The following is a 25688-nucleotide window of genomic DNA, read 5'->3' on the forward strand; positions in this document are numbered from 1 at the left end:
ATAATAACCAGAGAATACTTCTTCTGATCGGCTTCAAACTCGATGCGCTGGTGTATCTTAGAAATAATTTTTATATTGAATTTGGGCCATGTAGGTGCCAATTTGCTTATTTATAGAAAAAAATATATTAAATTGGAATTTCGTAAACTGAACACCACATTTTTAAGATTATACAAACTTGAAAACAGAACTGAACTTCAAAATATATATAAAAAAATATTCAAAACTTGCGTTTTCATGGTATTTCTAATTTTCACAAGTTCAGCGAGTCCTTAAATTCTATATTTGTCGTACGGTTATGGCCAGGCTGGTCATAATGTGTGTTTTTGTCTGCCATTAACTTCCTCCAAACCTTTCATTTATAACTTCAGAACCTTTTATCCGATCGGCTTCAAATTTTCAAACCCAGGCGAACTAGGGGAAAGTCGGCGTAAGAACTGGCAAGTTCGGCTGCCCGCTGCTCAGTTTTTAACAGACCAACAGGACCAAAAACTGTTTTCCTGCGATAACTATACAAAGCCTTGTCTGTTCGGCATCAATTTTTTCAAAAGTGGTATATCTTACTTAGAAGACTTGAAAATCTTTACTGGGGAAACGTTTCGCCAAACTGTGGCTTCATTAGTCCAATATGAAGAACGGTAGAAAAATAGTAGTTTGTGGTGATCAGTCCCTCAGCCTGTATTCCATGTGTTCAGTCCACGGACTGAACACATGGAATACAGGCTGAGGGACTGATCACCTCAAACTACTCCCCTTTTTCTACCGTTCTTCATATTGGACTGATGAAGCCACTCTTTGGCGAAACGTTTCCTCAGTAAAGATTCTGAAATGTTGCACAAGTGTCTCATTCTTCAAGAAAGTTTATATTCTTCACACAGTAATGATGACGACATTTTCTCACCTTTTTTAATTTAATGATTTAAATATCATTATTTTGCATTAAACAAGGGGAGTGTTGATCCAAAAGAGGGGAGAGACAGTGATGGCGAGGGGGGGGGGGGGGGCTCGTGATCCAGGGGGAACTAGATTTATCCTCCTCTTCCTTGGATCAAGTCTGAATGCCTCCCTGGAACTATGTGACCCTTACGGGTTTAGCACTTCTCCCTGATTAAACCAGAACAATTCTGAACATCATCAACCTCTAATGAACCATTCATGTTAAGTGGAAATTTTTTTTTTTTTGGGGGGGGAGGGGGGGAGGGTGCGTAGGTGCAAATTTTGTTGGAATCTGTCAAATAAACTGAAACGCATCTTCTAATATGGAAGGGCAACAGCAGGAGAAATAGGGTAAGTTTTTTTCGGAGTATGGTAGCGCGGTGGCCGCAACCAATATCTGACTGACAGATATTGACAGTCACATATTGCCTGATACCACGCGCTACCATACTCTGAAAAAAAACTTACCCTATTTCTCCTGTTGCTGCCCTTGTAACATTGCACAGCTCCTGATGACGCACTAGGAAGTATGAAAGTACTTAAACTACAGATTTCCACCCCCCCTCCATGGCTTGTCTTGCATATATATAATTTATAATCACTAACTCTGTTAACGAAAATATAGCTAACGACCCGTAGGGCCTTGATGTGTTACTAATATTGAAATTTGACAGTTCTCTATTGCAGGCTGTTGTTGTGTGTAATTCACGGGCCCAGGAGAGACAGACCGTCACAGCAACTTGCCGCAGCATGGCGGCTGTCACCATAGTGTGAGGCTAGAAACACTGTAAGGTGAAGTTGGGCAACCTACCTAGGGCTGAGGATGGATCACTTAACACAGCTTAAGACTGGGTCACTTACGTTAGCGTGAGGCTGGGCCACATACCATAGCGTGAGGCTGGACCATTTACCCTAGGTAGATCAGAAGCAGCTCTTCACTGGCCTTCACCCTAGCATAAACCTGGACTACTAACCATACTATGAGGCTGGACCACTTACCATAGCATGAGGCTGGGCCACTGAGGGGTCAGGGCCGTAATGTGGGTACGCCCGGGGTCCGACAGGCCGCACTGCTGCCCGCACCGTAACGTTGCCGGTGATGGGTGCACCTGATGTGTAGTTGGCGACCACGACACCCTCCAGGTAGTCCGCATCAGCAGCCAGGAAGGATGGTACACGCACCTCAACCTGCAACACCAACCACGCAACACTTAGTGCAAGCACCTCAACCTGCAACACCAACCACACAACACTGTTAGTACAGAACAATACTGGTGACGACAGCGAGGGGAACAACACGATTCTTGTTCCCTGGTTAAATTACGACGGGACACACCCGAGTCCTGAGTTTACTGCTGTATCCTGATGACAAGTGCCCTTGATTGAGGGAAGTGAAGCTATGCTCCTTTTTCCTTGTATTAAACTTTATGACCTCTCATTCTCCATGCACTGTATGGCCTCCTACAGGTTTGGCGCTTCATGATGATATTACTAAAAATAATAATTATACTAATATTAATATTATAAATATTTTATTAAAGCTTATTTTAATATAAATGCTATTATAATTATTAAATATAACGACAATTATTACAAAATTATAATTATAATAACAGTAATAACTTCAGGAACACAACATTGTTCTGGTTGCGCACAACAGATAAATAATGGCTCTTTGTGCACTTATACACAGAGGTGATTCTCTCCATCCTCCTGCAATTCCCTCCCCTCCCACCACACACAAACAGGGTGGACACTGTGTGTTTGAGAGGCTGGTGTCAAGCACACAGGATGTTAAAAACACGAACGAGTCGTCAGAAAGTGGAATGACCTGGACAAGTGGTAGAAGTATAACCACTGTCAGGCTTTGTATTTCCCGTCGTGCCACTTTCCACTTGGGCAAAGGGAAAAAAAAGTGTGTTCTCTTCTTTCGTCCCCCCCCAATCCCCCAGTGTTTCTGGTCTTGCCCCTTGTGGGGTGCAGCGCACCTTTTCCCTGTCCTTAGATTTACCCCACTACTACCACTCCATTACTATTACTACATCCACTACTACTGCTTCCTTTCACCTTTCACTCTTCTCTTGTGCCACTAAAACTACTCTCCCTACTTTCTACTACCACTAGAACATAAGAAAGGTTTGTTGGCCCATACTAAGCAGGTCCTTCACAAATCCATCCCATTAACAGAATAGTATTTGCCCAACCCATTTTAAGCGCTACCCGAGCTATAAGCACTGACAAATCTATTTACCCATGTGCTAGTCCCACTCAAATTCAAACCCCCTCACTCATGTAGAAAAAAAGACACTTATGTACAGTTCAGGACATTTAATAAAGGAAACGTTTCGCCACGAGTGGTTTCAGACCTAATGTTTCTACCCTCGCCGGGAATCGAACCCGGACAAACGCCGTGTGAAGCGAGAGCCTTACACGGGCCTGGGCACCGTGGCCTAGGATGCGCTGAAAAAAAAAAGATGCCGGCATAATACACAGATTTGACGAAAAGCCTTGAACAAACGTGGCCATAGGTCCAGCAGGAGGCTGGGTCAGAGACCGGAGCGCTAGAGTGGTAACTAAGCCAAAAATCGAAGACAAAAATAATAATTCCAAATATCCTAGAAATATAAACAAAAAGGTTAGTGAATGACAGCAAAATAAAGAAAAGTCTTTCAAATCAGTATTCGGAATGTGTTTGTACCCTTCTTTGGAACTCCCGTTTTCTATTAAAGCATATATTTTTTTCTGTTTCTGGGTCTATAGCCTCGCCTGTTTCTGTTGATGCTGTCAGCTAAGGTGTGAGTCAGTCTGGATGTGCTTATCCTGTTCGTCTCTGTGTGTGAACTCGCATAGATGTGTTTGCAGTTGAGATTAGCTCCTGGCTCCGGCTCTTAGCTTCAGAAATTGACCGTCATGTTCCTGGCACAGCCCTATCGTACCTACTCTTGAAACTGTGTATGGAATGTGCCTTTAATAATATTTTTACATGGTTCAAATATCTCAACCTAAGTCAAAATAAACGACTCTTAGTTAATTAATAAACAGAAGAATGGAAGTGGACTCAAACGTGGTCCATACGAGTGACAGGCCCAGCATTCTACTCTGCAGCCACGAGAATTTTACTAGGATTTTAGAAGCAGCATCTCTGTGATCTGGATATGTCATCCACCACCAGCTATGATGGATGACTCAACTCCACTCACCTCCCCCACAGTTTTCATGGAACGTCTATTTTTCATATTCCTCAAAGCTATATAACCTCTAAACCCAAGATAAGTTATATTGAAGGACTGTCAATGAATAGACAGACGAGGATGAAACCAGGAGAATACACCAGCGTCACAGTTGGTGGCGATAAACCAATCAAGTCACAGAAGTGTTGGTTATGTAATGATCCTATTTAGAACCCTCGTGGCATCGCTGGGCCTGCTACTCGGCATGGACCTCAGTTCGAGTCCCCGTCCATTCTTCTGTATCTTCTTCTAAATCTACGTTTTCCATCCAGGAAATTCATTTTTGGTCATTGAAAATTCATCAGGAGATTTACGATGGCCAAAATGAACTGATAAGCTGGCTGCATCATCGCTTCTTTATAGATTTAATTCTCCAAGATAAACATTAATGGGTTATGAGGTTAAAATCACGTAATTGGTTAAGTGTTACACATACTAAAGCCGCACAGCACACTGACTTATAGAAAATAAAAAAAAAGTCCTGTAATCCCGATCATATTTTGTCATAAATATTGTCTCAACCTACACCTCTGCTCATCACCTGTAATTTCCAAAAAAGGAAAGATTCAAAATGAAAATACACAGCAGTAGTAGTGAAGCTCTAGCGTAAAGATTTCGTGAACACATAAAGTGAATCTCTTCAGTTATACCAACCAATCTAGCGAATACTAGAATTCTCTAAGACAAAATAAGGGATATAGTGTAGTGTGTGTGTCAGTGTAATGGAGACATTTTAAACTACCAGGAGTGTATACCTGGAGTTCCGGGGGTCAACGCCCCCGCGGCCCGGTCTGTGACCAGGCCTCAGTGTTACCATATATTCATGGCTATTATCACAAGTTTTTTTTATTTTTTTTTGGGTGGTTTAAGAAAATCTGGACTAATCGTGTAAGTGCAGCAAGAAAAAAACTGTCCATTACTGGAAAAGAGCACAATAATACACAAGGGACTGAAACATAAGTACAGATCAGAGCCAACAGGACAAACTCAGCGAGGCAAAATAGTGTTTCAGCTGGTGCTGTCAGCCTGGTGCTGTCAGCCTGGTGCTGTCAGCCCTGGTGCTGTCAGCCCTGGTGCTGCCTTCGAAGATGGTGCGTGTAAAGACTTACAAATGCGAGACTGCGCCAGATGGAGACAGTAATCCTGGTGTTTCTAAAGAATCAGGTACAGATTGTTGGCCACCTCTGTCACTGTTATACCAATACTTCAATATTAATATTCATTACTCACGTTGTACCACTCCCCCTCCCCACACTCCCCACTCCCCCTCGCATATATCCTGATTCCCTTCTGCTCTGTGACTAGTTAATGGTCCAAGTCGGTCACAATCTTTGTCGTAAGTTACAATCTACGTTGGAGTTACCTGAGTATTGTTCCAGTAATGGTACTGTGCCCTTTTCACTCCGCCCCGTCTCCATAATAATAAGGACACCATCTGACTGACCAAGAGCTATGACTGAGGAGCCGAAGTCAACTATGGAGTGATTAATATGTATTGGAGTGTTACCTAATGACGCTGAACGATGATTAAGTAATCGTTAGGACTGTTAGGCTTGATAGTTCTTGGCCCATAAAGTCAAAGCTTCACTTCCACTTGAAGCCTAACAAACAAAACTCAAATAATCACTCGCCCAAAAGTTTTTAACACGAGCAAAATTCTGAACCAAAAATCACAAATAAAATCACCTTTAACGTACACAAACTTTAAAAAAAAAAAACCGGAGGGAAAAAAATCGAAAAAAGTCTTCTTAGAATATCCTCAGAAAATCAGCATCCATTACTATATTTGCTTGGAATACGAGCGTATTATTATTATTATAATCAAGGGGGAAGCGCTAAACCCGTAGGATTATACAGCGCCCAGGGGGGGATGTGGAAGGCATTCAGGCTTAATTCGGGGAACTGGAGCACAGATTCAATTCCCTAAATCAAGAGCCCCTCACCAACATCAAGGAACCTTCCATGAGGGGAATACGAGCGTAGTAAGTTAGGTAGAATCCTTTAGTGATGCAAGTGAACGAGCTGTTACCAGAGTGTAATTACCTACCTCCAGCTTGCTAGTTAACACAGAAACATAATATACACTTATTGTTTTTCTCTTGCTGTGTGACCCCTCAAGGAAGGTTCCTTGATGTTGGTGAGGGGCTCTTGATTTAGGGAATTAGATCTGTGCTCCAGTTCCCCGAATTAAGCCTGAATGCCTTCCACATCCCCCCCAGGCGCTGTATAATCCTCCGGGTTTAGCGCTTCCCCCTTGATTATAATAATAATAATCTTGCTGTGTGTGATTAAAGATCTAGTTCTCCCTCCCCCCCCCACCTTTGTTTTCCTTAAAGTAATATTTTAGGTTTAGAAATACTCTTGTTATACTGAATGCTATTACCACCAGAATCCTTACCAGTATTCCTATGGCTGGTAGTCCTGCAAACAGAACTATCGATGATATTGCTGTCAACGGTAAGGCTGCTAACATAATTCTAGTTAGCATCAAATCAAGCAATAGTTATACTGACAGCAGAAGTACTAACTACTAGGGCACATATATAATACCTAGATATCTTTATTGAAAATGATGTCACGATTTTGCAGATGTCTCAGGCCCTGATCCACCGGGAGGCCTGGTCATGGACCGGGCCGCGGGGGCGTTGATCCCCGGAATAACCTCCAGGTAGTCATAAACTTGTCGGAATTACGCAATGGAAGTACTCGGTATTATAGAAGTATTAACTTCAGTGATCCTATTCACGGTAGTACTATCAAAAGTGATGCTGATCACGGTAGTGCTTCAAACAGAACACCTACCAGCTGTGAGCCTAATAAAAGTGATGCTGACTACAGGAGCTTCCACTCCCAGCAGCCCTACTGTCATGAGCCCTGAAACACACAATCTTGTCCATGTACTTCAATGTGCATGTGGGAGCTGAACCCCAGCTGCTGTGCCCCATCTCTTCATCATTAACCCATCGAGGTGCTACATTTTCCAGCATCATGGGTTTTATTGCATTCGCATTTAAATTTCACATGAAATGATTGCCTCCACGTTTTGCGGATAGAGAATCGAGCCTTTCCTGCTCCTTGAGCTGAATAACTCAGACGGGTTTAACTCTTCATTCAAATGTGTCCATTCGATACCATCGTGCTGGTTCAACCCCCCCCCCCCCTCCCTCTCGCCCCACAGACAAGAGTCTTAATCTACCTAATCAATACTTGTGTTACGTGGCCCCGGGATTGGATCCTCTCCTGCCTGCCTAATTTGTTATCCTGTCGTAGAACCACAGGACATTCCGTAGATAGGATTTATGTTCGCTGTACAAGTACTGACTGTCAGTTCTGAATTTATGCATCTCCAGGTGCTCCACCACTTTCCTTACCATCTCCGTTAACGTAGATCGTAAGCTTTACTGCCTCTCTCTCTCCCTTTTTCTTAAACATTCAAGAGACTCTTCCTACTCCTCAAGATTTCCTAAGAAGTCCTGTGACATACCTGTGTCTAACCACAAAACAGGTGGGATTTGAGCCCATGGTGAGTGAGACGTAAAACTCCTGGTCAGCGAGTAAGCCAGTAGGCCAGCTGGCTACAACAAGCCACTGTGTCAGCCTGATGTCACTTTCTCACATATCCATTATAGGTTATTTACATAAAATTTTAACATCCCTCTATCACCCCATGTGCTCAATTTATCCTCGTCCTTTTGTAAAGATTTACATTTATAATATAAATTTTACATAAGATTTCTTTCATCTGTAAACACATTCGCAAAATTTCTTATTCTTTCTTGAAAATGTTTAATAAAACTTAAAATCATTGTTGGGGTAAGTTTATAAACTTGTGGTACCGCCCAGTTTGCTTCTTAGAGTTAAAAAATCTACGTTTCATAATTTTTCTTAATAACGATAATTTTCCATCAATAGATCCATGAGGATATTATATAATCTCTCGTTTATCATATCAAACTCTTCAATTTCCTAAGTACTGTATATATATTTAGTGGTGCCCCGTGGCCTGATCGCTGGTGCCCCGTGGCCTGATCGCTGGTGCCCCGTGGCCTGATAGCTGGTGCCCCGTGGCCTGATAGCTGGTGTCCCGTGTCCTGATAGCTGGTGTCCCGTGGCCTGATAGCTGGTGCCCCGTGGCCTGATCGCTGGTGCCCCGTGGCCTGATGGCTGGTGCCCCGTGGCCTGATGGCTGGTGCCCCGTGGCCTGATCGCTGGTGCCCCGTGGCCTGATCGCTGGTGCCCCGTGGCCTGATCGCTGGTGCCCCGTGGCCTGATCGCTGGTGCCCCGTGGCCTGATAGCTGGTGCCCCGTGGCCTGATCGCTGGTGCCCCGTGGCCTGATCGCTGGTGCCCCGTGGCCTGATCGCTGGTGCCCCGCGGCTTGATCGCTGGTGTCCCGTGGCCTGATCGTTGGTGCCCCGTGGCCTGATCGTTGGTGCCCCGTGGCCTGATCGCTGGTGTCCCGTGGCCTGATCGCTGGTGTCCCGTGGCCTGATCGCTGGTGTCCCGTGGCCTGATCGTTGGTGCCCCGTGGCCTGATCGCTGGTGTCCCGTGGCCTGATCGCTGGTGTCCCGTGGCCTGATGGCTGGTGCCCCGTGGCCTGATCGCTGGTGTCCCGTGGCCTGATCGCTGGTGTCACGTGGCCTGATCGCTAGTGTGCCGTGGAGTGATCGCTGGTGTCCCGTGGCCTGAGCGCTGGTGCCCCGTGGCCTGATCGCTGGTGTCCCGTGGCCTGATCGCTGGTGTCCCGTGGCCTGATCGCTGGTGCCCCGTGGCCTGATAGCTGGTGTCCCGTGGCCTGATCGCTGGTGCCCCGTGGCCTGATCGCTGGTGCCCCGTGGCCTGATCGCTGGTGCCCCGTGGCCTGATCGCTGGTGCCTCGTGGCCTGATAGCTGGTGCCCCGTGGCCTGATCGCTGGTGCCCCGTGGCCTGATCGTTGGTGCCCCGTGGCCTGATCGCTGGTGTCCCGTGGCCTGATCGTTGGTGCCCCGTGGCCTGATAGCTGGTGCCCCGTGGCCTGATGGCTGGTGTCCCGTGGCCTGATCGCTGGTGCCCCGTGGCCTGATCGCTGGTGCCCCGCGGCCTGATCGCTGGTGCCCCGTGGCCTGATCGCTGGTGCCTCGTGGCCTGATCGCTGGTGCCCCGCGGCCTGATCGCTGGTGCGCCGTGGCCTGATCGCTGGTGCCCCGTGGCCTGATCGTTGGTGCCCCGTGGCCTGATCGCTGGTGCCCCGTGGCCTGATAGCTGGTGCCCCGTGGCCTGATGGCTGGTGTCCCGTGGCCTGATCGTTGGTGCCCCGTGGCCTGATCGCTGGTGCCCCGTGGCCTGATAGCTGGTGCCCCGTGGCCTGATGGCTGGTGTCCCGTGGCCTGATCGTTGGTGCCCCGTGGCCTGATGGCTGGTGCCCCGTGGCCTGATGGCTGGTGTCCCGTGGCCTGATCGTTGGTGCCCCGTGGCCTGATAGCTGGTGCCCCGTGGCCTGATCGCTGGTGCCCCGTGGCCTGATCGCTGGTGCCCCGTGGCCTGATAGCTGGTGCCCCGTGGCCTGATCGCTGGTGCCCCGTGGCCTGATCGCTGGTGCCCCGTGGCCTGATCGCTGGTGCCCCGCGGCTTGATCGCTGGTGTCCCGTGGCCTGATCGTTGGTGCCCCGTGGCCTGATCGTTGGTGCCCCGTGGCCTGATCGCTGGTGTCCCGTGGCCTGATCGCTGGTGTCCCGTGGCCTGATCGCTGGTGTCCCGTGGCCTGATCGCTGGTGCCCCGTGGCCTGATCGCTGGTGTCCCGTGGCCTGATCGCTGGTGTTCCGTGGCCTGACCGTTGGTGCCCTGTGCCCTGATCGCTGGTGTCCCGTGGCCTGATCGCTGGTGTCCCGTGGCCTGATCGCTAGTGTCCCGTGGCCTGATCGCTGGTGTCCCGTGGCCTGACCGTTGGTGCCCCGTGGCCTGATCGCTGGTGTCCCGTGGCCTGATCGCTGGTGTCCCGTGGCCTGATCGCTGGTGCCCCGTGGCCTGATGGCTGGTGTCCCGTGGCCTGATCGCTGGTGCCCCGTGGCCTGATCGCTGGTGCCCCGCGGCCTGATCGCTGGTGCCCCGTGGCCTGATCGCTGGTGCCTCGTGGCCTGATAGCTGGTGCCCCGCGGCCTGATCGCTGGTGCCCCGTGGCCTGATCGTTGGTGCCCCGTGGCCTGATCGCTGGTGTCCCGTGGCCTGATCGTTGGTGCCCCGTGGCCTGATAGCTGGTGCCCCGTGGCCTGATCGCTGGTGGCCCGTGGCCTGATCGCTGGTGCCCCGTGGCCTGATCGCTGGTGCCCCGCGGCCTGATCGCTGGTGCCCCGTGGCCTGATCGCTGGTGCCTCGTGGCCTGATCGCTGGTGCCCCGCGGCCTGATCGCTGGTGCGCCGTGGCCTGATCGCTGGTGCCCCGTGGCCTGATCGTTGGTGCCCCGTGGCCTGATCGCTGGTGCCCCGTGGCCTGATAGCTGGTGCCCCGTGGCCTGATGGCTGGTGTCCCGTGGCCTGATCGTTGGTGCCCCGTGGCCTGATCGCTGGTGCCCCGTGGCCTGATAGCTGGTGCCCCGTGGCCTGATGGCTGGTGTCCCGTGGCCTGATCGTTGGTGCCCCGTGGCCTGATGGCTGGTGCCCCGTGGCCTGATGGCTGGTGTCCCGTGGCCTGATCGTTGGTGCCCCGTGGCCTGATAGCTGGTGCCCCGTGGCCTGATCGCTGGTGCCCCGTGGCCTGATGGCTGGTGTCCCGTGGCCTGATCGCTGGTGCCCCGTGGCCTGATCGCTTGTGCCCCGCGGCATGATCGCTGGTGCCCCGTGGCCTGATGGCTGGTGTCCCGTGGCCTGATCGCTGGTGTCCCGTGGCCTGATCGCTGGTGCCCCGTGGCCTGATGGCTGGTGCCCCGTGGCCTGATGGCTGGTGTCCCGTGGCCTGATCGTTGGTGCCCCGTGGCCTGATAGCTGGTGCCCCGTGGCCTGATCGCTGGTGCCCCGTGGCCTGATGGCTGGTGTCCCGTGGCCTGATCGCTGGTGCCCCGTGGCCTGATCGCTTGTGCCCCGCGGCATGATCGCTGGTGCCCCGTGGCCTGATGGCTGGTGTCCCCTGGCCTGATGGCTGGTGTCCCGTGGCCTGATGGCTGGTGTCCCGTGGCCTGATCGCTGGTGTCCCGTGGCCTGATCGCTGGTGCCCCGTGGCCTGATCGCTGGTGCCCCGTGGCCTGATCGCTGGTGCCCCGTGGCCTGATCGCTGGTGCCCCGTGGCCTGATGGCTGGTGTCCCGTGGCCTGATGGCTGGTGTCCCGTGGCCTGATGGCTGGTGTTCCGTGGCCTGATCGCTGGTGTCCCGTGGCCTGATGGCTGGTGTCCCGTGGCCTGATGGCTGGTGTCCCGTGGCCTGATGGCTGGTGTCCCGTGGCCTGATGGCTGGTGTCCCGTGGCCTGATGGCTGGTGTCCCGTGGCCTGATGGCTGGTGTCCCGTGGCCTGATCGCTGGTGTCCCGTGGCCTGATGGCTGGTGTCCCGTGGCCTGACCGCTTGTGTCCCGTGGCCTGATGGCTGGTGTCCCGTGGCCTGATGGCTGGTGCCCCGTGGCCTGATGGCTGGTGTCCCGTGGCCTGATCGCTGGTGCCCCGTGGCCTGATGGCTGGTGTCCCGTGGCCTGATGGCTGGTGTCCCGTGGCCTGATCGCTGGTGTTCCGTGGCTTGATGGCTGGTGTCCCGTGGCCTTATCGCTGGTGTTCCGTGGCCTGATAGCTGGTGTCCCGTGGCCTGATCGCTGGTGTTCCGTGGCCTGATGGCTGGTGTCCCGTTGCCTGATCGCTGGTGTTCCGTGGCCTGATGGCTGGTGTCCCGTGGCCTGATCGCTGGTGTCCCGTGGCCTGATCGCTGGTGTCCCGTGGCCTGATGGCTGGTGTTCCGTGGCCTGATCGCTGGTGTCCCGTGGCCTGACCGCTGGTGCCCCGTGGCCTGATCGCTGGTGCCCCGTGGCCTGATCGCTAGTGTTCCGTGGCCTGACCGCTGGTGCCCTGTGCCCTGATCGCAAGAGCTTTCGCTTCACAAATCGATGGTCTGCATTCGATTCCCAGCGCGGGTAGAAACATTGGGCGTGTTTCTTTACACCGGTTGTCTATGTTCACCCATCAGTAAAATGGGTACCTGGGTGTTAGTCGGCGGGTGCGGGTCGCATCCTGGGACAAAGAACTAATTTGCCCGAAATGCTCAACATAACAAGTGGCTTTCTACAGTAGTGTGTCACTGATGTCAGCGACGCTTGTATACCTTGTACATGTACTTGTAGTAAATAAAGAAATTATTATTATTATTATTATTACTAAGTTTCTCATGTTTATTTTCTACTCTTATCCCTATAATTTCAACATTTTTAGCATTTTTGGATTTCAATTCCCGTAACTTGAAGACATTATAGAGAGAGAAGGTTTGAGCTTGCTACCACCTGCAGCTCACAAGACTGCCATCCCCACGAGCCCCTTTGGGGCGGGGTAGATGGCAGACCAGAGGCCTAGCTTCTCCCTACGAGCCCCGTGAGGGCGGGGACTGTGGCTAGGCCTGGGGACAGTTGGTCCCAAAGATGAGGGGGTACTTGTACCTCCTCCCATGGGAGACTTTGGTCTCGAGACACTCCCCAGATAGGGAGCCAAGGCCGGGTCACCACTACTTGGAAAACACCCGGGCCGGGAGAGTACCGGCGAATAAAAAAAAAATGAAGACATTCTTCACTAATATTGCCAGTCCTCCTCCTGTATTATCTACTCTCTCTCTTCATAATGAATAATTTCTGTCAAATAATACCTCATTTAGAATATGTTTTCCCAATTTAGTTTCAGTTAGACAAACTAAGGTTTCTTATAATTAATTGTGTCCCTTAGTTCCATTTTTTTCTTAGATAACTTCATCTGTATCAATGAATAAAATCTTCAGAAATATGTTATTGTCTCTAATGTTCTTTTTCCACTTGTTTCAAAAGGATTTTTATGTATCCTGTAGTTACTTCTCCAAAAAAAAAAAAAAATTGATGGATTAATATGACTACTATTACTCTAAAAAAAAAACTCTTTTGATATACCATTGATGAGTTCTGAGATTTTTTCTACTCCCGGAGCCCGGCCATGAGCCAGGCTCGTCTGGTGCTTGTCTGATCAACCAGGCCGTTGCTGCTGGTGGCTCCCTGACCCACCTTGAAACCCTCCGGTTCTCTCATGTTATTAGCTGTTTTTTTTAATTTCTTCCTTATGCCTAATCTGTGTAAATGTTATTTTCAGTGGCCTATATATATATATATATATATATATATATATATATATATATATATATATATATACTGAGGTAGTAGGTTGGTAGACAGCAACCGCCCAGGGAGGTACTACCGTCCTGCCAAGTGAGTGTAAAACGAAAGCCTGTAATTGTTTTACATGATGGTAGGATTGCTGGTGTCCTTTTTTCTGTCTCATAAATATGCAAGGTTTCAGGTACGTCTTGCTACTTCTACTTACACTCAGGTCACACTACACATACATGTACAAGCATATATATATATATATATACACACATCCCTCTGGGTTTTCTTCTATTTTCTTTCTAGATCTTATTCTTGTTTATTTCCTCTTATCTCCATGGGGAAGTGGAATAGAATTCTTCCTCCGTAAGCCATGCGTGTTGTAAGAGGCAACTAAAATGCCGTGAGCAAGGGGCTAGTAACCTCTTCTCCTGTATATATTACTAAATGTAAAAGGAGAAACTTTCGTTTTTCCTTTTAGGCCACCCCGCCTCTGTGGGATACGGCCGTTGTGTTGAAAGAAAGATATATATATAAATATATATATATAAATATATATATATAAATATAAATATATAAATATATATGTATATATATATATATATATATATATATGTATATAAATATATTTCAACAAGTTGGTCGTCTCCCACCGAAGTAGGGTGACCCAAAAAAGAAAGAAAATCCCCAAAAAGAAAATACTTTCATCATCATTCAACACTTTCACCACACTCACACATTATCACTGTTTTTGCAGAGGTGCTCAGAATACAACAGTTTAGAAGCATATACGTATAAAGATACACAACATATCCCTCCAAACTGCCAATATCCCAAACCCCTCCTTTAAAGTGCAGGCATTGTACTTCCCATTTCCAGGACTCAAGTCCGACTATAAGAAAATAACCGGTTTCCCTGAATCCCTTCACTAAATATTACCCTGCTCACACTCCAACAGATCGTCAGGTCCCAAGTATCATTCGTCTCCATTCACTCCTATCTAACACGCTCTTGCACGCTTGCTGGAAGTCCAAGCCCCTCGCCCACAAAACCTCCTTTACCCCCTCTTTCCAACCCTTTCGAGGACGACCCCTACCCCTCTTTCCTTCCCCTATAGATTTATATGCTTTCCATGTCATTCTACTTTGATCCATTCTCTCTAAATGACCAAACCACCTCAACAACCCCTCTTCTGGCCTTTGACTAATACTTTTATTAACTCCACACCTTCTCCTAATTTCCACACTCCGAATTTTCTGCATAATATTTACACCACACATTGCCCTTAGACAGGACATCTCCACTGCCTCCAACCGTCTCCTCGCTGCTGCATTTACCACCCAAGCTTCACATCCATATAAGAGTGTTGGTACTACTATACTTTCATACATTCCCTTCTTTGCCTCCATAGATAACGTTCTTTGACTCCACATATACCTCAACGCACCACTCACCTTTTTTCCCTCATCAATTCTATGATTAACCTCATCCTTCATAAATCCATCTGCCGACACGTCAACTCCCAAGTATCTGAAAACATTCACTTCTTCCATACTCCTCCTCCCCAATTTGATATCCAATTTTTCTTTATCTAAATCATTTGATACCCTCATCACCTTACTCTTTTCTATGTTCACTTTCAACTTTCTACCTTTACACACATTCTCAAACTCATCCACTAACCTTTGCAATTTTTCTTTAGAATCTCCCATATATTGTATATATATATATATATATATATATATATATATATATATATATATATATATATATATATATATATATATATATATATATACAATATGTGTGTGTGTGTGTGTACTCACAGGAGAGGTGACCCACCCTGTGATGAATCGTGATTGGTGTGCGTGTTTCTGTGATTGTTTTTGTTTGATGAAATTAAGACACATGTGCAACATCTGGGTATCTTTATTGTAGACGTTTCGCCATCCAGTGGCTTTATCAATACAGATTCTAGGACATAACTTGAAGTACATAGTTCTACTGTCTTCAAGTTATGTCCTAGAATTTGTATTGATAAAGCCACTGGATGGCGAAACGTCTACAATAAAGATACCCAGATGTTGCACATGTGTCTTAATTTTATCTTGTCGGTATTATATACCATTCTTACACATTGTTTTTGTTTGTCTGGACGCAGTGTATTTGTGCATGTCTGTCTCTTGTTGGGGGAAGGGAAGGGAATGAGGGGGGAGGGAAGAGTAGGAGGAGAGGAGAGGAAGGGGATGGAAGGGAGGAATATTGAAGGGAGGAAGTGGTGTTGCAATGCGTCGTATGTGTGTGTGTCTATATTTATCTGTGTGCCAGCTGTGTACGACTGTGTCTGTCTATATGACTAGGTCTCTCTACGTGTCTGCATCTACTGGTACGCGTCTCTACTTATATGTGGTTACAGGGGACGATTTACATTGTGTGTCTTGGTCTGATTTTACATCTACCTTCGTATTCATATCTTTGTATATTTAGCGACTCTTGTGTCTGTGTGTGTCTGTACGCAAGTGTTTGTATTTGTTTTGATGTGTGCATGTGCATCTTTGTCTTCTTGTATATCTTTCTGTGACTTCATGAGTGTCCCTGTGCATGATGACTTTCTGACTTAAGAAATCGTAATGACACGATTGCAAACAAACCATACCCCCGGTCGGGATTGAACCCGCGGTCATAGAGTCTCAAAACTCCAGCCCGTCGCGTTAGCCACTAGACCAGCTAGCCACAATAAGATTCATCCAACTAGGTATATTTCTACACCATAGGAAGGTTAGCACAGGCACCACTGTGACCACAAATGCAAGTTTTTACAGACGAATCTCCAGCTAGCGTGGCCGTGACGAACTCTAGCTCAAGTCCCTTCACTGCCGTCATGATGACTTTCTGAGTCACAGCTCAAAATTTACAGTCACAGAATCAAATAATTTTTTTTGGTAATGTGTTTATTATTAATCATTATTATTATCATCATTATCATCATATAGATTTTCTTAAGTATCCCTGAAAGGGAGACCTGTAAGAGGTATCCAAAAGAAAATTTTCTTCCTTCAACTTCTCGATATTATTTCGCTCATAAAACAAGAACGCCTCATCCAGTCGGCTTCAAATTTTCAACACTCGTGTACGGTGACGCAGACCAAATTCTTCGAATAACTGGCATGTTCACGTGTCCTATGAACATAGTAGTGGAGCCCATTCCCAGCATCCCGGAACGGCTTGGATAACTTCCAAAATCCTCAGTGGCGTAGCTTCAAATGCTTAGAAAAGATGCAAAAAAATACGACGACGGGGGAGGATAAATTTCAGATGCATTGCTGCAGATTTGACTCTTTTGTGTGTAAAATAGTGTGATTTTTTTTATTCCTGTATAATTATGTTAAATAATTTCAGGCTAACCTCTTATCAACGGCTTTGTTTAATGGCTGATGCGTCTTGTGGTTATGATAAGTTTCGTTTGTGCTGACAGCTTTGTTGTAGTAAAATAGTGAAAATATCTGGAATCGTTGGAACCCATTCGATAACTGGAGAACGATTCATCTGATAGGCTTCAAATTTTCAGCACTTGTGGTTTCCTCAACACAAGGCTCACGCTGCACCGGGTGACATAAGTCCCAGTCTGTAATGAATAAATAACTAAAGAATGCTTCTTCTGACTAGCTTCAAAATATTTTTAACGATGCATTTTATAAGAAGGAAGAGAGACTAAGTTTAGTCCGAGTTGATGCAAATTAAAATTTTTACTGAAATTGTTAAAAAAAAAAAAATAGGAATCGTTGAAATCAGATCAATTGTTGGGGAATGTTTTTTTCTGATCGGCTTCAACCTTTTACCATAAGTGGGTTTTTTTTACACACAGCTTGTCACTCACTTTGGGGTGTACAAATTTCAATTTTCTAATTATAATAAACAAACTTTCCCATGTAACAGAGAATGCCTCATTCGATCAGCTTCAAACCCTAAATATTTATGTAGTTTAATAAGCATTTTTCCATTAATTTTGTACTGTGTGGATGACAATTTACCAATTTTTTGGCAATTTTATCAACTGGATTTGTATTAAAATCATGATCAAATATTGGTTCTGATAGGATTGCAAAATATAATCTTAAATAGGATGTAAACGAGAAAAAAAAACTTGAAAATATATAAATCCGCCATTTTATGTTTCTTTTAAGTTTAATAATGGGAGTTTTCCTTAGTTTTCTGAATATTTCCAGCAATATTTTCGTGTGCTTTCTCTCAAAATTTCGTTTATTACTTGAAAACGCCTTATTGAACCAGCTTCAAATTTTCGACTCTTTTGTAATGTATCTTCGACGAAATACACTGGATTATTTGCATGCGCGGGTGACCTATGCGCAATATTACACAAGACCGTGGCCCACAGTACAGATGTTGGAGAGGAGTCTCCTCCTTCTTCCTCTACTAGGGAAAGTAGATGGAATCCAGGACGGGGTGGCCCTGGCTTGGATACTGAGGATTATAGTGCAGTCCCAGAACCTGCAGAAATTGACAACACACCTCCCAACAATTCTCAACCAAAGGTGAATTTGTGCAAATATTATGCTTGGGGCATCTGTAAGCATGGAATAACAGGGGGAAAAAATGGGACATGCAACTTTGACCATCCCAAAAAATGTGGCGACCTCCTGTCTAAAGGAGTGTGTCGTTCTTCTTCCTGTACTTTCTTTCACCCAAAAATGTGCCACTCCTCGGTCCTCCAGAAGCAGTGTTACAACATCGACTGCCCTGCATACGATCTAAAAGGGACCAGGAGGCACAGACCCCACAAGACAAACAATAGTAGCTACGACAACCCAACTCCAGGTGATTTTTTAGTGGCAGGAAACGAAAAAAGAAAATGGAAGGAAATAACAAAAATAGTCCACCACCTTGGAGCCTTGTTGGACTGGAGGCGCAGCCAGTGGCCACCCATGGCCCTCCAGAATTACAACTACTGATGCCAATAACAAAATCCCCCCAACAAACACAGAATACAACCTCGTTCATATTTGCTAATATACAGGGCCTTATGCCATCCACCAACAACAAAATACCTTTTATCAGTGGACTTCTAGAGGAGTCTAATGCAATGTTTGCAGCCTTCACAGAGACTCACACAAAAGATCACTTTGACAGTGAAATATGGATAAGTGGTTACAAACTTTTTAGATGCGACAGAAAAAACAGGCAACAAGGGGGGGTTGGCCTGTATGTCAAAGAGTCCCTTATCTGCACGGAGTTGCTGAACACCACAAATGAGGTAGTTGAAGTTCTATCAATAAAGATCGAGAACCAAAACCTAGTCATTGTGGTTGTATACAAGCCACCAGATGCAACCTCACAACAGTTCAAGGAACAGCTACTGAAAATTGATTACTGTTTGGAAAACCTTCCAGCTCCATCCCCAAACATCTTACTGCTTGGTGATTTCAACCTAAGGCATACAAAATGGAAGAATGTACCAAATAATGTTATAGCTGAAACAATCCCCGGAGGTAGCGCAGATGAAAGGTCACACACACATGAGCTACTAAGTCTCTGCGAAAAACACACCTTAAGCCAGCAGATAGTGGAGCCAACAAGACTAGAAAACACACTTGACCTTATCTTCACAAATAATGATGACCTGATAAGAGACATAAGAATATCAAAAACAACTAATTCCGATCACAACCTAATCGAAGTCCAGACGTACATGCATAGGGGTCCTGATCAGCAGAATGCATGTACCTGTGAAGGTGTCTTCACAAAATACAACTTCAACAACAAGAACATCAACTGGGACCAGGTAAACCATGTCCTAAACGAAACATGTTGGGAAGATGTCTTAAATGACATGGATCCAAACCAGTGCCTTGAAAGGATTAACTTCCTGGTAGCCGAAGCATGTTCTAGGCATATTCCCCTAAGAAAGAAGAAGAGCAGGAGTAAACTGGAGAGAAAAAGACGCTCCCTCTACAGAAGACGACGAAGAGTCACTGAGCTCCTCAGGAGTGCTAGAACATCTGATACACGAAAGGAGGCGCTGACCAGGGAAGTGGAAACTATCGAACTTAAGCTAAATGACTCTTACAGGAACCAGGAGAGGCAGGAGGAGCTTAAAGCTATTAGTGAAATTGAAAAAATTAAAAATATTTCTTTTCATATGCCAAAAACAAGGAAATACCACATCTAGTATCGGGCCCTTACTCAAGACAGGATGGGACTTACACAGATGACAACAAGGAAATGAGTGAAATATTGAAATCCCAGTACGACTCTGTGTTTAGTGAACCATTAATCGGTCTGAGGATCGACGACCCAAATGATTTCTTCATGAATGAGCCTCAAAACTCCATAAATGTATGCCAGATTTCCGACATTACCCTAACTCCGATAGATTTCGAAAAAGCCATTGACAACATGCCTATGCACTCAGCCCCGGGCCCAGACTCGTGGAATTCTGTTTTCATTAAGAACTGCAAGAAACCCCTCTCGTGTGCCCTAAGTACACTATGGAGGAGGAGCTTGGACATGGGTGAAATTCCACAGTCACTTAAAACAACGGATATAGCCCCACTCCATAAAGGTGGCAGCAAAGCATTAGCGAAGAACTATAGACCAATAGCTCTGACGTCCCACATCATAAAAATCTTTGAAAGAGTGCTAAGAAGCAGGATTGCAAATCACCTGGATTCCCAAAATCTGCACAATCCAGGGCAACATGGGTTCAGGGCAGGTCGCTCCTGCCTCTCACAACTACTGGACCACTATGACATGGCCTTGGATGCACTGGAAGAAAATCAGAATGCAGATGTAATATACACAGACTTTGCAAAAGCATTTGACAAATGCGATCATGGCGTAATAGCCCATAAAATACATGCTAAAGGAATAACTGGGAAAGTGGGGAGATGGATCTTCAACTTCCTAACAAATCGAACACAAAGAGTAGTGGTCAACAGAGTTAAATCGGAGGCTGCCATAGTGAAGAGCTCTGTTCCACAAGGCACAGTACTCGCCCCCATCTTATTCCTTATCCTCATATCAGACATAAACAGAGATATACACCACAGCACCGTATCATCCTTTGCGGATGATACTAGGATCTGCATGAGGCTGTCATCTGCTGAGGACGCGGTTAATCTCCAAGAAGATATAAACAAAGTTTTCCAATGGGCAACGGTAAACAATATGATGTTCAATGAGGACAAATTCCAACTACTCCGTTATGGAAAACTGGAGGAGATAATAACTAGAACAGAGTATACTACTGACTCCGGCCATACAATAGAGCGGAAAACTAATGTAAGGGACCTGGGAGTAGTAATGTCTGAGGATCTCACTTTCAAGTATCACAACAGTGCCACGATCGCACGTGCAAAGAAAATGATAGGATGGATAATGAGAACTTTCAAAACGAGAGATGCCAAGCCCATGATGATCCTTTTCAAATCACTTGTTCTCTCTAGGCTGGAATACTGCTGTACATTAACATCTCCATTCAAAGCAGGTGAAATCGCAGATCTAGAGAGTGTACAGAGATCCTTTACTGCACGTATAAGTTCTGTCAAGCACCTTAACTACTGGGAACGCTTGGAAGCACTTGACTTGTACTCGTTGGAACGCAGGAGGGAGAGATATATCATAATATACACTTGGAAAATCTTGGAAGGAATGGTCCCAAATCTGCACACAGAAATCTCTCCCTACGAAAGTAAAAGACTGGGCAGGCGATGCAAAATGCCCCCAATAAAAAGTAGGGGCGCCATTGGTACACTAAGGGAAAACACCATAAGTGTCCGGGGCCCAAAACTGTTTAACAGCCTCCCATCAAGCATTAGGGGAATTGCCAATAAACCCCTGGCTGCCTTCAAGAGAGAGCTGGACAGATACCTAAAGTCAGTGCCGGATCAGCCGGGCTGTGGCTCGTACGTTGGACTGCGTGCGGCCAGCAGTAACAGCCTAGTTGATCAGGCCCTGATCCATCGGGAGGCCTGGTCATGGACCGGGCCGCGGGGGCGTTGATCCCCGGAATAACCTCCAGGTAACCTCCAGGTAGGTCATTCCCAAATTTTGTTTCCGTGTGAGTAGGAGATAGGCTCATCTGATCGCCTTGACTTGTGGTTCACTGACACCTGTCGTGGCCCGGGTCTTGTCCAGAGGGTGACCCGGACCTTGATCGTCTTCAGAGACTCAACACTGATATATCCTGCTTAGCAAGAAGTTGACATTTAGTGGAGTGTGTTGAAACCATTTTGCCACTTAACCCGAAATGGTAGAGTATTATTTTACCAAACTGCATTATTTTACCTTGATGCTGGTGAGAGGCTGTTGATCCAAGGACCTGGACTTATCTACCTCTTACATGGATCAAATTCGAATTCCTCCCGTCCCATTCCACAAGCGCCATACGACCCATCCAGGTTTATCACTCTTCTCTGTTTAAAATATAACTGTGAGCAGTGTCGGCCCTCAGTGTTGATGCGTCGCATGAATGGGTGGAGTGTTTTATGGGTTTAGGCTGTGTAGGCAGAAATTTTGTTGTATTCTGAGCAATAATTGGAAAATTATCCTCTGATCAGCTTTAAACTTTTAGTGTTGATGTTTTTCCTTAAAGGAAATAATCTCTTTATCTAAAATTGTGTAAATTATCATTAATCAAATCGGTTTCTGTGAAATGATTGAATAATCTCTTCTGATCAGAAATAACTCACAGTTTGACTATACTATTTGTGTACTCTTGAAGATCACTGTTAAATTTTTTTTATATACACTAGGCTAACATAAAACTTACTGTACTGGACTACTTTCTTAAAAGCTGGTCAGTCTGACTCAGAGAAAAGTTTGGATTGATTTTGGCCTGTGTAGGTCCCAGTTAATTTTTTTTTCTGTACGTAATTGGAGAAACTGACAGACTGCTTTTCACGTGATAATTTCTGAGTGTCGCATCTGGTTACTTCAATCTTTCAGGCTGGTAACCTGATAATACAACTTTTAAGTGGTTTAATGTGCATGCATATTTAAAGACATTACTCTCTTCGAATAGTTTGCATTAGATTTTGGCTGTGTCATAATTTTTCATTTTAATTGAAATTCTGATATTAGATTTCCCTGTGATGACTTGTGAATGCCTCTAATTCCCATCAAATCTTCAAAGCTAATGTTTGATTGCATTACCAGTGTCTGTCAGCTACAACTTGCTCATACCATCGAATGCTGTCGTTAATAATGTCAGAACCGCTCATTCCATCATCTTCACATATTAAACCCTGGTCATCTGTTAGCAGGTGAGGGTTTGACGGCAACTAACATGTGCAGGTGCTTTCTGCTCGATTTTATATAAACCATCCCCGAAATGATTTCCATGAGATCGCTGCACAGAGCTTTGCCATCACTACTGCGCAGGTATCCCCGACACATTGACTAAGGTTGTTATACCTGGAGTTTACCTGGAGAGAGTTCCGGGGGTCAACGCCCCCGCGGCCCGGTCTGTGACCAGGCCTCCTATACGTTACTGATTCTGCACAATTCCAATCTTGTGTATTTAACCACAGCTGGCTGGGGTTATGGAATACGGGGATACCTTCCTCGGATCGGGCAGTGTCCTAAATACGTCTAATTATTATTAATAATGATTATTAATAAATTATTAATATATTATTAAAATATTATTATTGCTAACACTTCTACAATAATTACTGCTAATACTACTACAACAATCATTGCAATAAAAATCATTCAACAAACGAATTCTTGCAATCTACATGAATATCACACACAAAATATTCCACACTAATATTCACACTATCAGAGACCTTCTCTTTGCTCATAATTATAAAACAGTTTTGCATTGAATTTTTTGTCATAAATCCTGTTCCAATTACAACCGGACATTTTCATGCCTTCTTTTTTTTTAGATTTGTGTGTAAAGGGTTCATATGATTTTTATTTAATCTAAAAGGGAACACAAGGATGGAATATAACAGGACGAACGAATTCGTAAACAAATGTTTAATATTAATTGGTTATTGTTTTTATTGTATGTTTCTAAATTTAAATACACACCTGCACACAAATAAACACACACAAGGAACACTTTTTTTTTAGTGTACAATATAAACACAGAGATGTGTGTAACTTTTAGTGGGTATGTGGGAGGTGTGCATCTCTCTGAGCATCTGGAAATTTTCACTATTCCCATGATACAAATGTTTTACTTACGTCATTCTGTAATTACATTCTCGTATGTTATTAAGTAATTAGCAGCATCTTATTACTGTAAAGGCTTGAACGTAGAGATAGAACTAATCGTGAATAATTCAGTAGGAACCATCGGTGATGTTGCCACTGAGAAGACGTGTTGCCACAATAATTGTTTTTCTCATCTTTCTATGTCATTTTAGTTAGATTACATTTTATTTACAAGTGACCCCTTATATGAGCTTGTCATTTAATAATTATAATTTTGTAAGGCAGTATAGTTATTGTAAATTAGGCCAAGTTGGCGTTGGTTCCCTCGAGAGGGAAGTCCACTAAGGAAACTAATGAGAGGCTGTGAATGAATGAGGTATCGAGGGTAAATATGGCAATCTTTACCTCCCTTCAAGAGGAAAAACTACATAATCTTCAAGCTGTCTTGTCCTTTCCAGTATTTCTTCGGAGAAAAACAGAGGCATTTTTGGCTTGTTTCGGGCGCCTGGGCAGGTCTAAATACCTGTACTGACAAACAGAAAGTAGAACAATAAGACCATCACAGGTTAGTAGTGTATTTAGTAGTGTAGTATGAATTATGTATTTAACAATTTTTGTGTAATACTGTAATGCAACATTCCAGTATTGATTCACTCTGCAAACACTTCACTCGACGTCTCTGACATTAATGAGCATATTTTATTACACCTATGAAGGTGATGAAGATACTATAAGACTTCCCACCTGTGGCTAATATACCTCCAGAGGACCACATGGAGGGTCCCAGGGCGGACCACCAACCTTTAAGTCCACTTTGGAAGGTAAGTAAATCACAGTATTTATTCAAAATTCACCACGGAATGCATAAATATACTGAGAGATTAGTACTTTTTCGGTCATTTATATTGTGGTGTTTATAGCTCTGTATAGACAATGAGAAGCGTAGATATATGGTTCAGTATATGCCCCGAGAACTGTCAGAAACAAATATCTAATTGTATATACACATATATGTTTGCATCCGTTTATATATACCAAGGGGGAAGTATCTTTGTATGAGGTGTGTATAGTTCATCCATCTAAATGTAAAATGGAAGACAGACAACAGCGTGTTGATGAAATGGTTTCAGAAAATATTCTAGCGGTATATAGCCCATCAAACTGATAGCGGAAAAACATAAATACTCTGAGGAAACTTTGATCTGAAACAACAAATAATAGAGCCTATTGTCAGTGAAAATACACTAGCGCTGATCTGCACGAACAATGAGGAGGAGATGAGAGGCAACAATTCCGATTACAATATACTCTGATCACAATCTCACTGAAGTGCTAACAAGCATATATTTATATACGTATATCATTTAGAGGCAGCCGACAATCCAATAATTGAACGAGATAAATTAACCACTGAAGTATCAAACATTCTGCTGAGTGCAGAAGCGTGTAAGGTATTTTTAAAAAGTCCAGCTAATAAAGCCCAAAAGGAGATAAAACATATATTAAGTTGATTTTACAGACGAAAAGGGTTGCTGAACTGTTTGATACACCGCAAGTATCACAAAAATGAAGGGTAAATCTACACCGCGAATTTAATGATATAGGACTAAAGAACTCATTCCAGACAGAAGAAACACAAAAGGAACAAAAAGAGGCTTAATCTACTCAATGACCAGAACACTTACAAGGTTCTCACAGCTATACAAGTGGCCAGTTTAACTAAATCATTCCTACGCCAAACTTACCACCACTTAGACAGCTCGGAACAAGAAAGGAAACTTCTACACACCATTCCCAGCAATTCTAGACCCGCCAGAATGTATGACCAGCCGGAGATACAAATCAGGAATTCCACGGAGACTCATCTTACCTGGAATAGGCAGCGCCCCCACAAACTTTCAGGGATTCTTGCCATACATCTAGCGAAAACTCTTGAGCACCATCAGTCACGCACGTTTAAAACAGTCTAGTGATCTCAAGCGCATCCGAAACAAACACCATAAAAAAAACTCAAGTCTAGACGTGACATCCCTGTTCACTAAAGTAC

The 25688-nt window shown here is 45.2% G+C and overlaps 1 protein-coding gene across 6 annotated transcripts in view; it reads right to left on the reverse strand.

The window, feature by feature from the left end:
* Positions 1 to 25688, reverse strand: part of Mcr (macroglobulin complement-related) — a 770662-nt gene that overhangs the window by 146126 nt on the left and 598848 nt on the right. For all 6 annotated transcript variants that reach the window (XM_053773332.2, XM_053773333.2, XM_053773336.2 and 3 more), the window contains one exon: positions 1936 to 2124. In XM_053773332.2, the coding sequence (XP_053629307.2) occupies positions 1936 to 2124 (189 nt within the window). The remainder of the gene's footprint in view (positions 1 to 1935; positions 2125 to 25688) is intronic.

The sequence above is a fragment of the Cherax quadricarinatus genome, chromosome 17, assembly GCF_038502225.1.
Source record: "Cherax quadricarinatus isolate ZL_2023a chromosome 17, ASM3850222v1, whole genome shotgun sequence".
Classification (NCBI taxonomy): Eukaryota; Metazoa; Arthropoda; class Malacostraca; order Decapoda; family Parastacidae; genus Cherax; species Cherax quadricarinatus.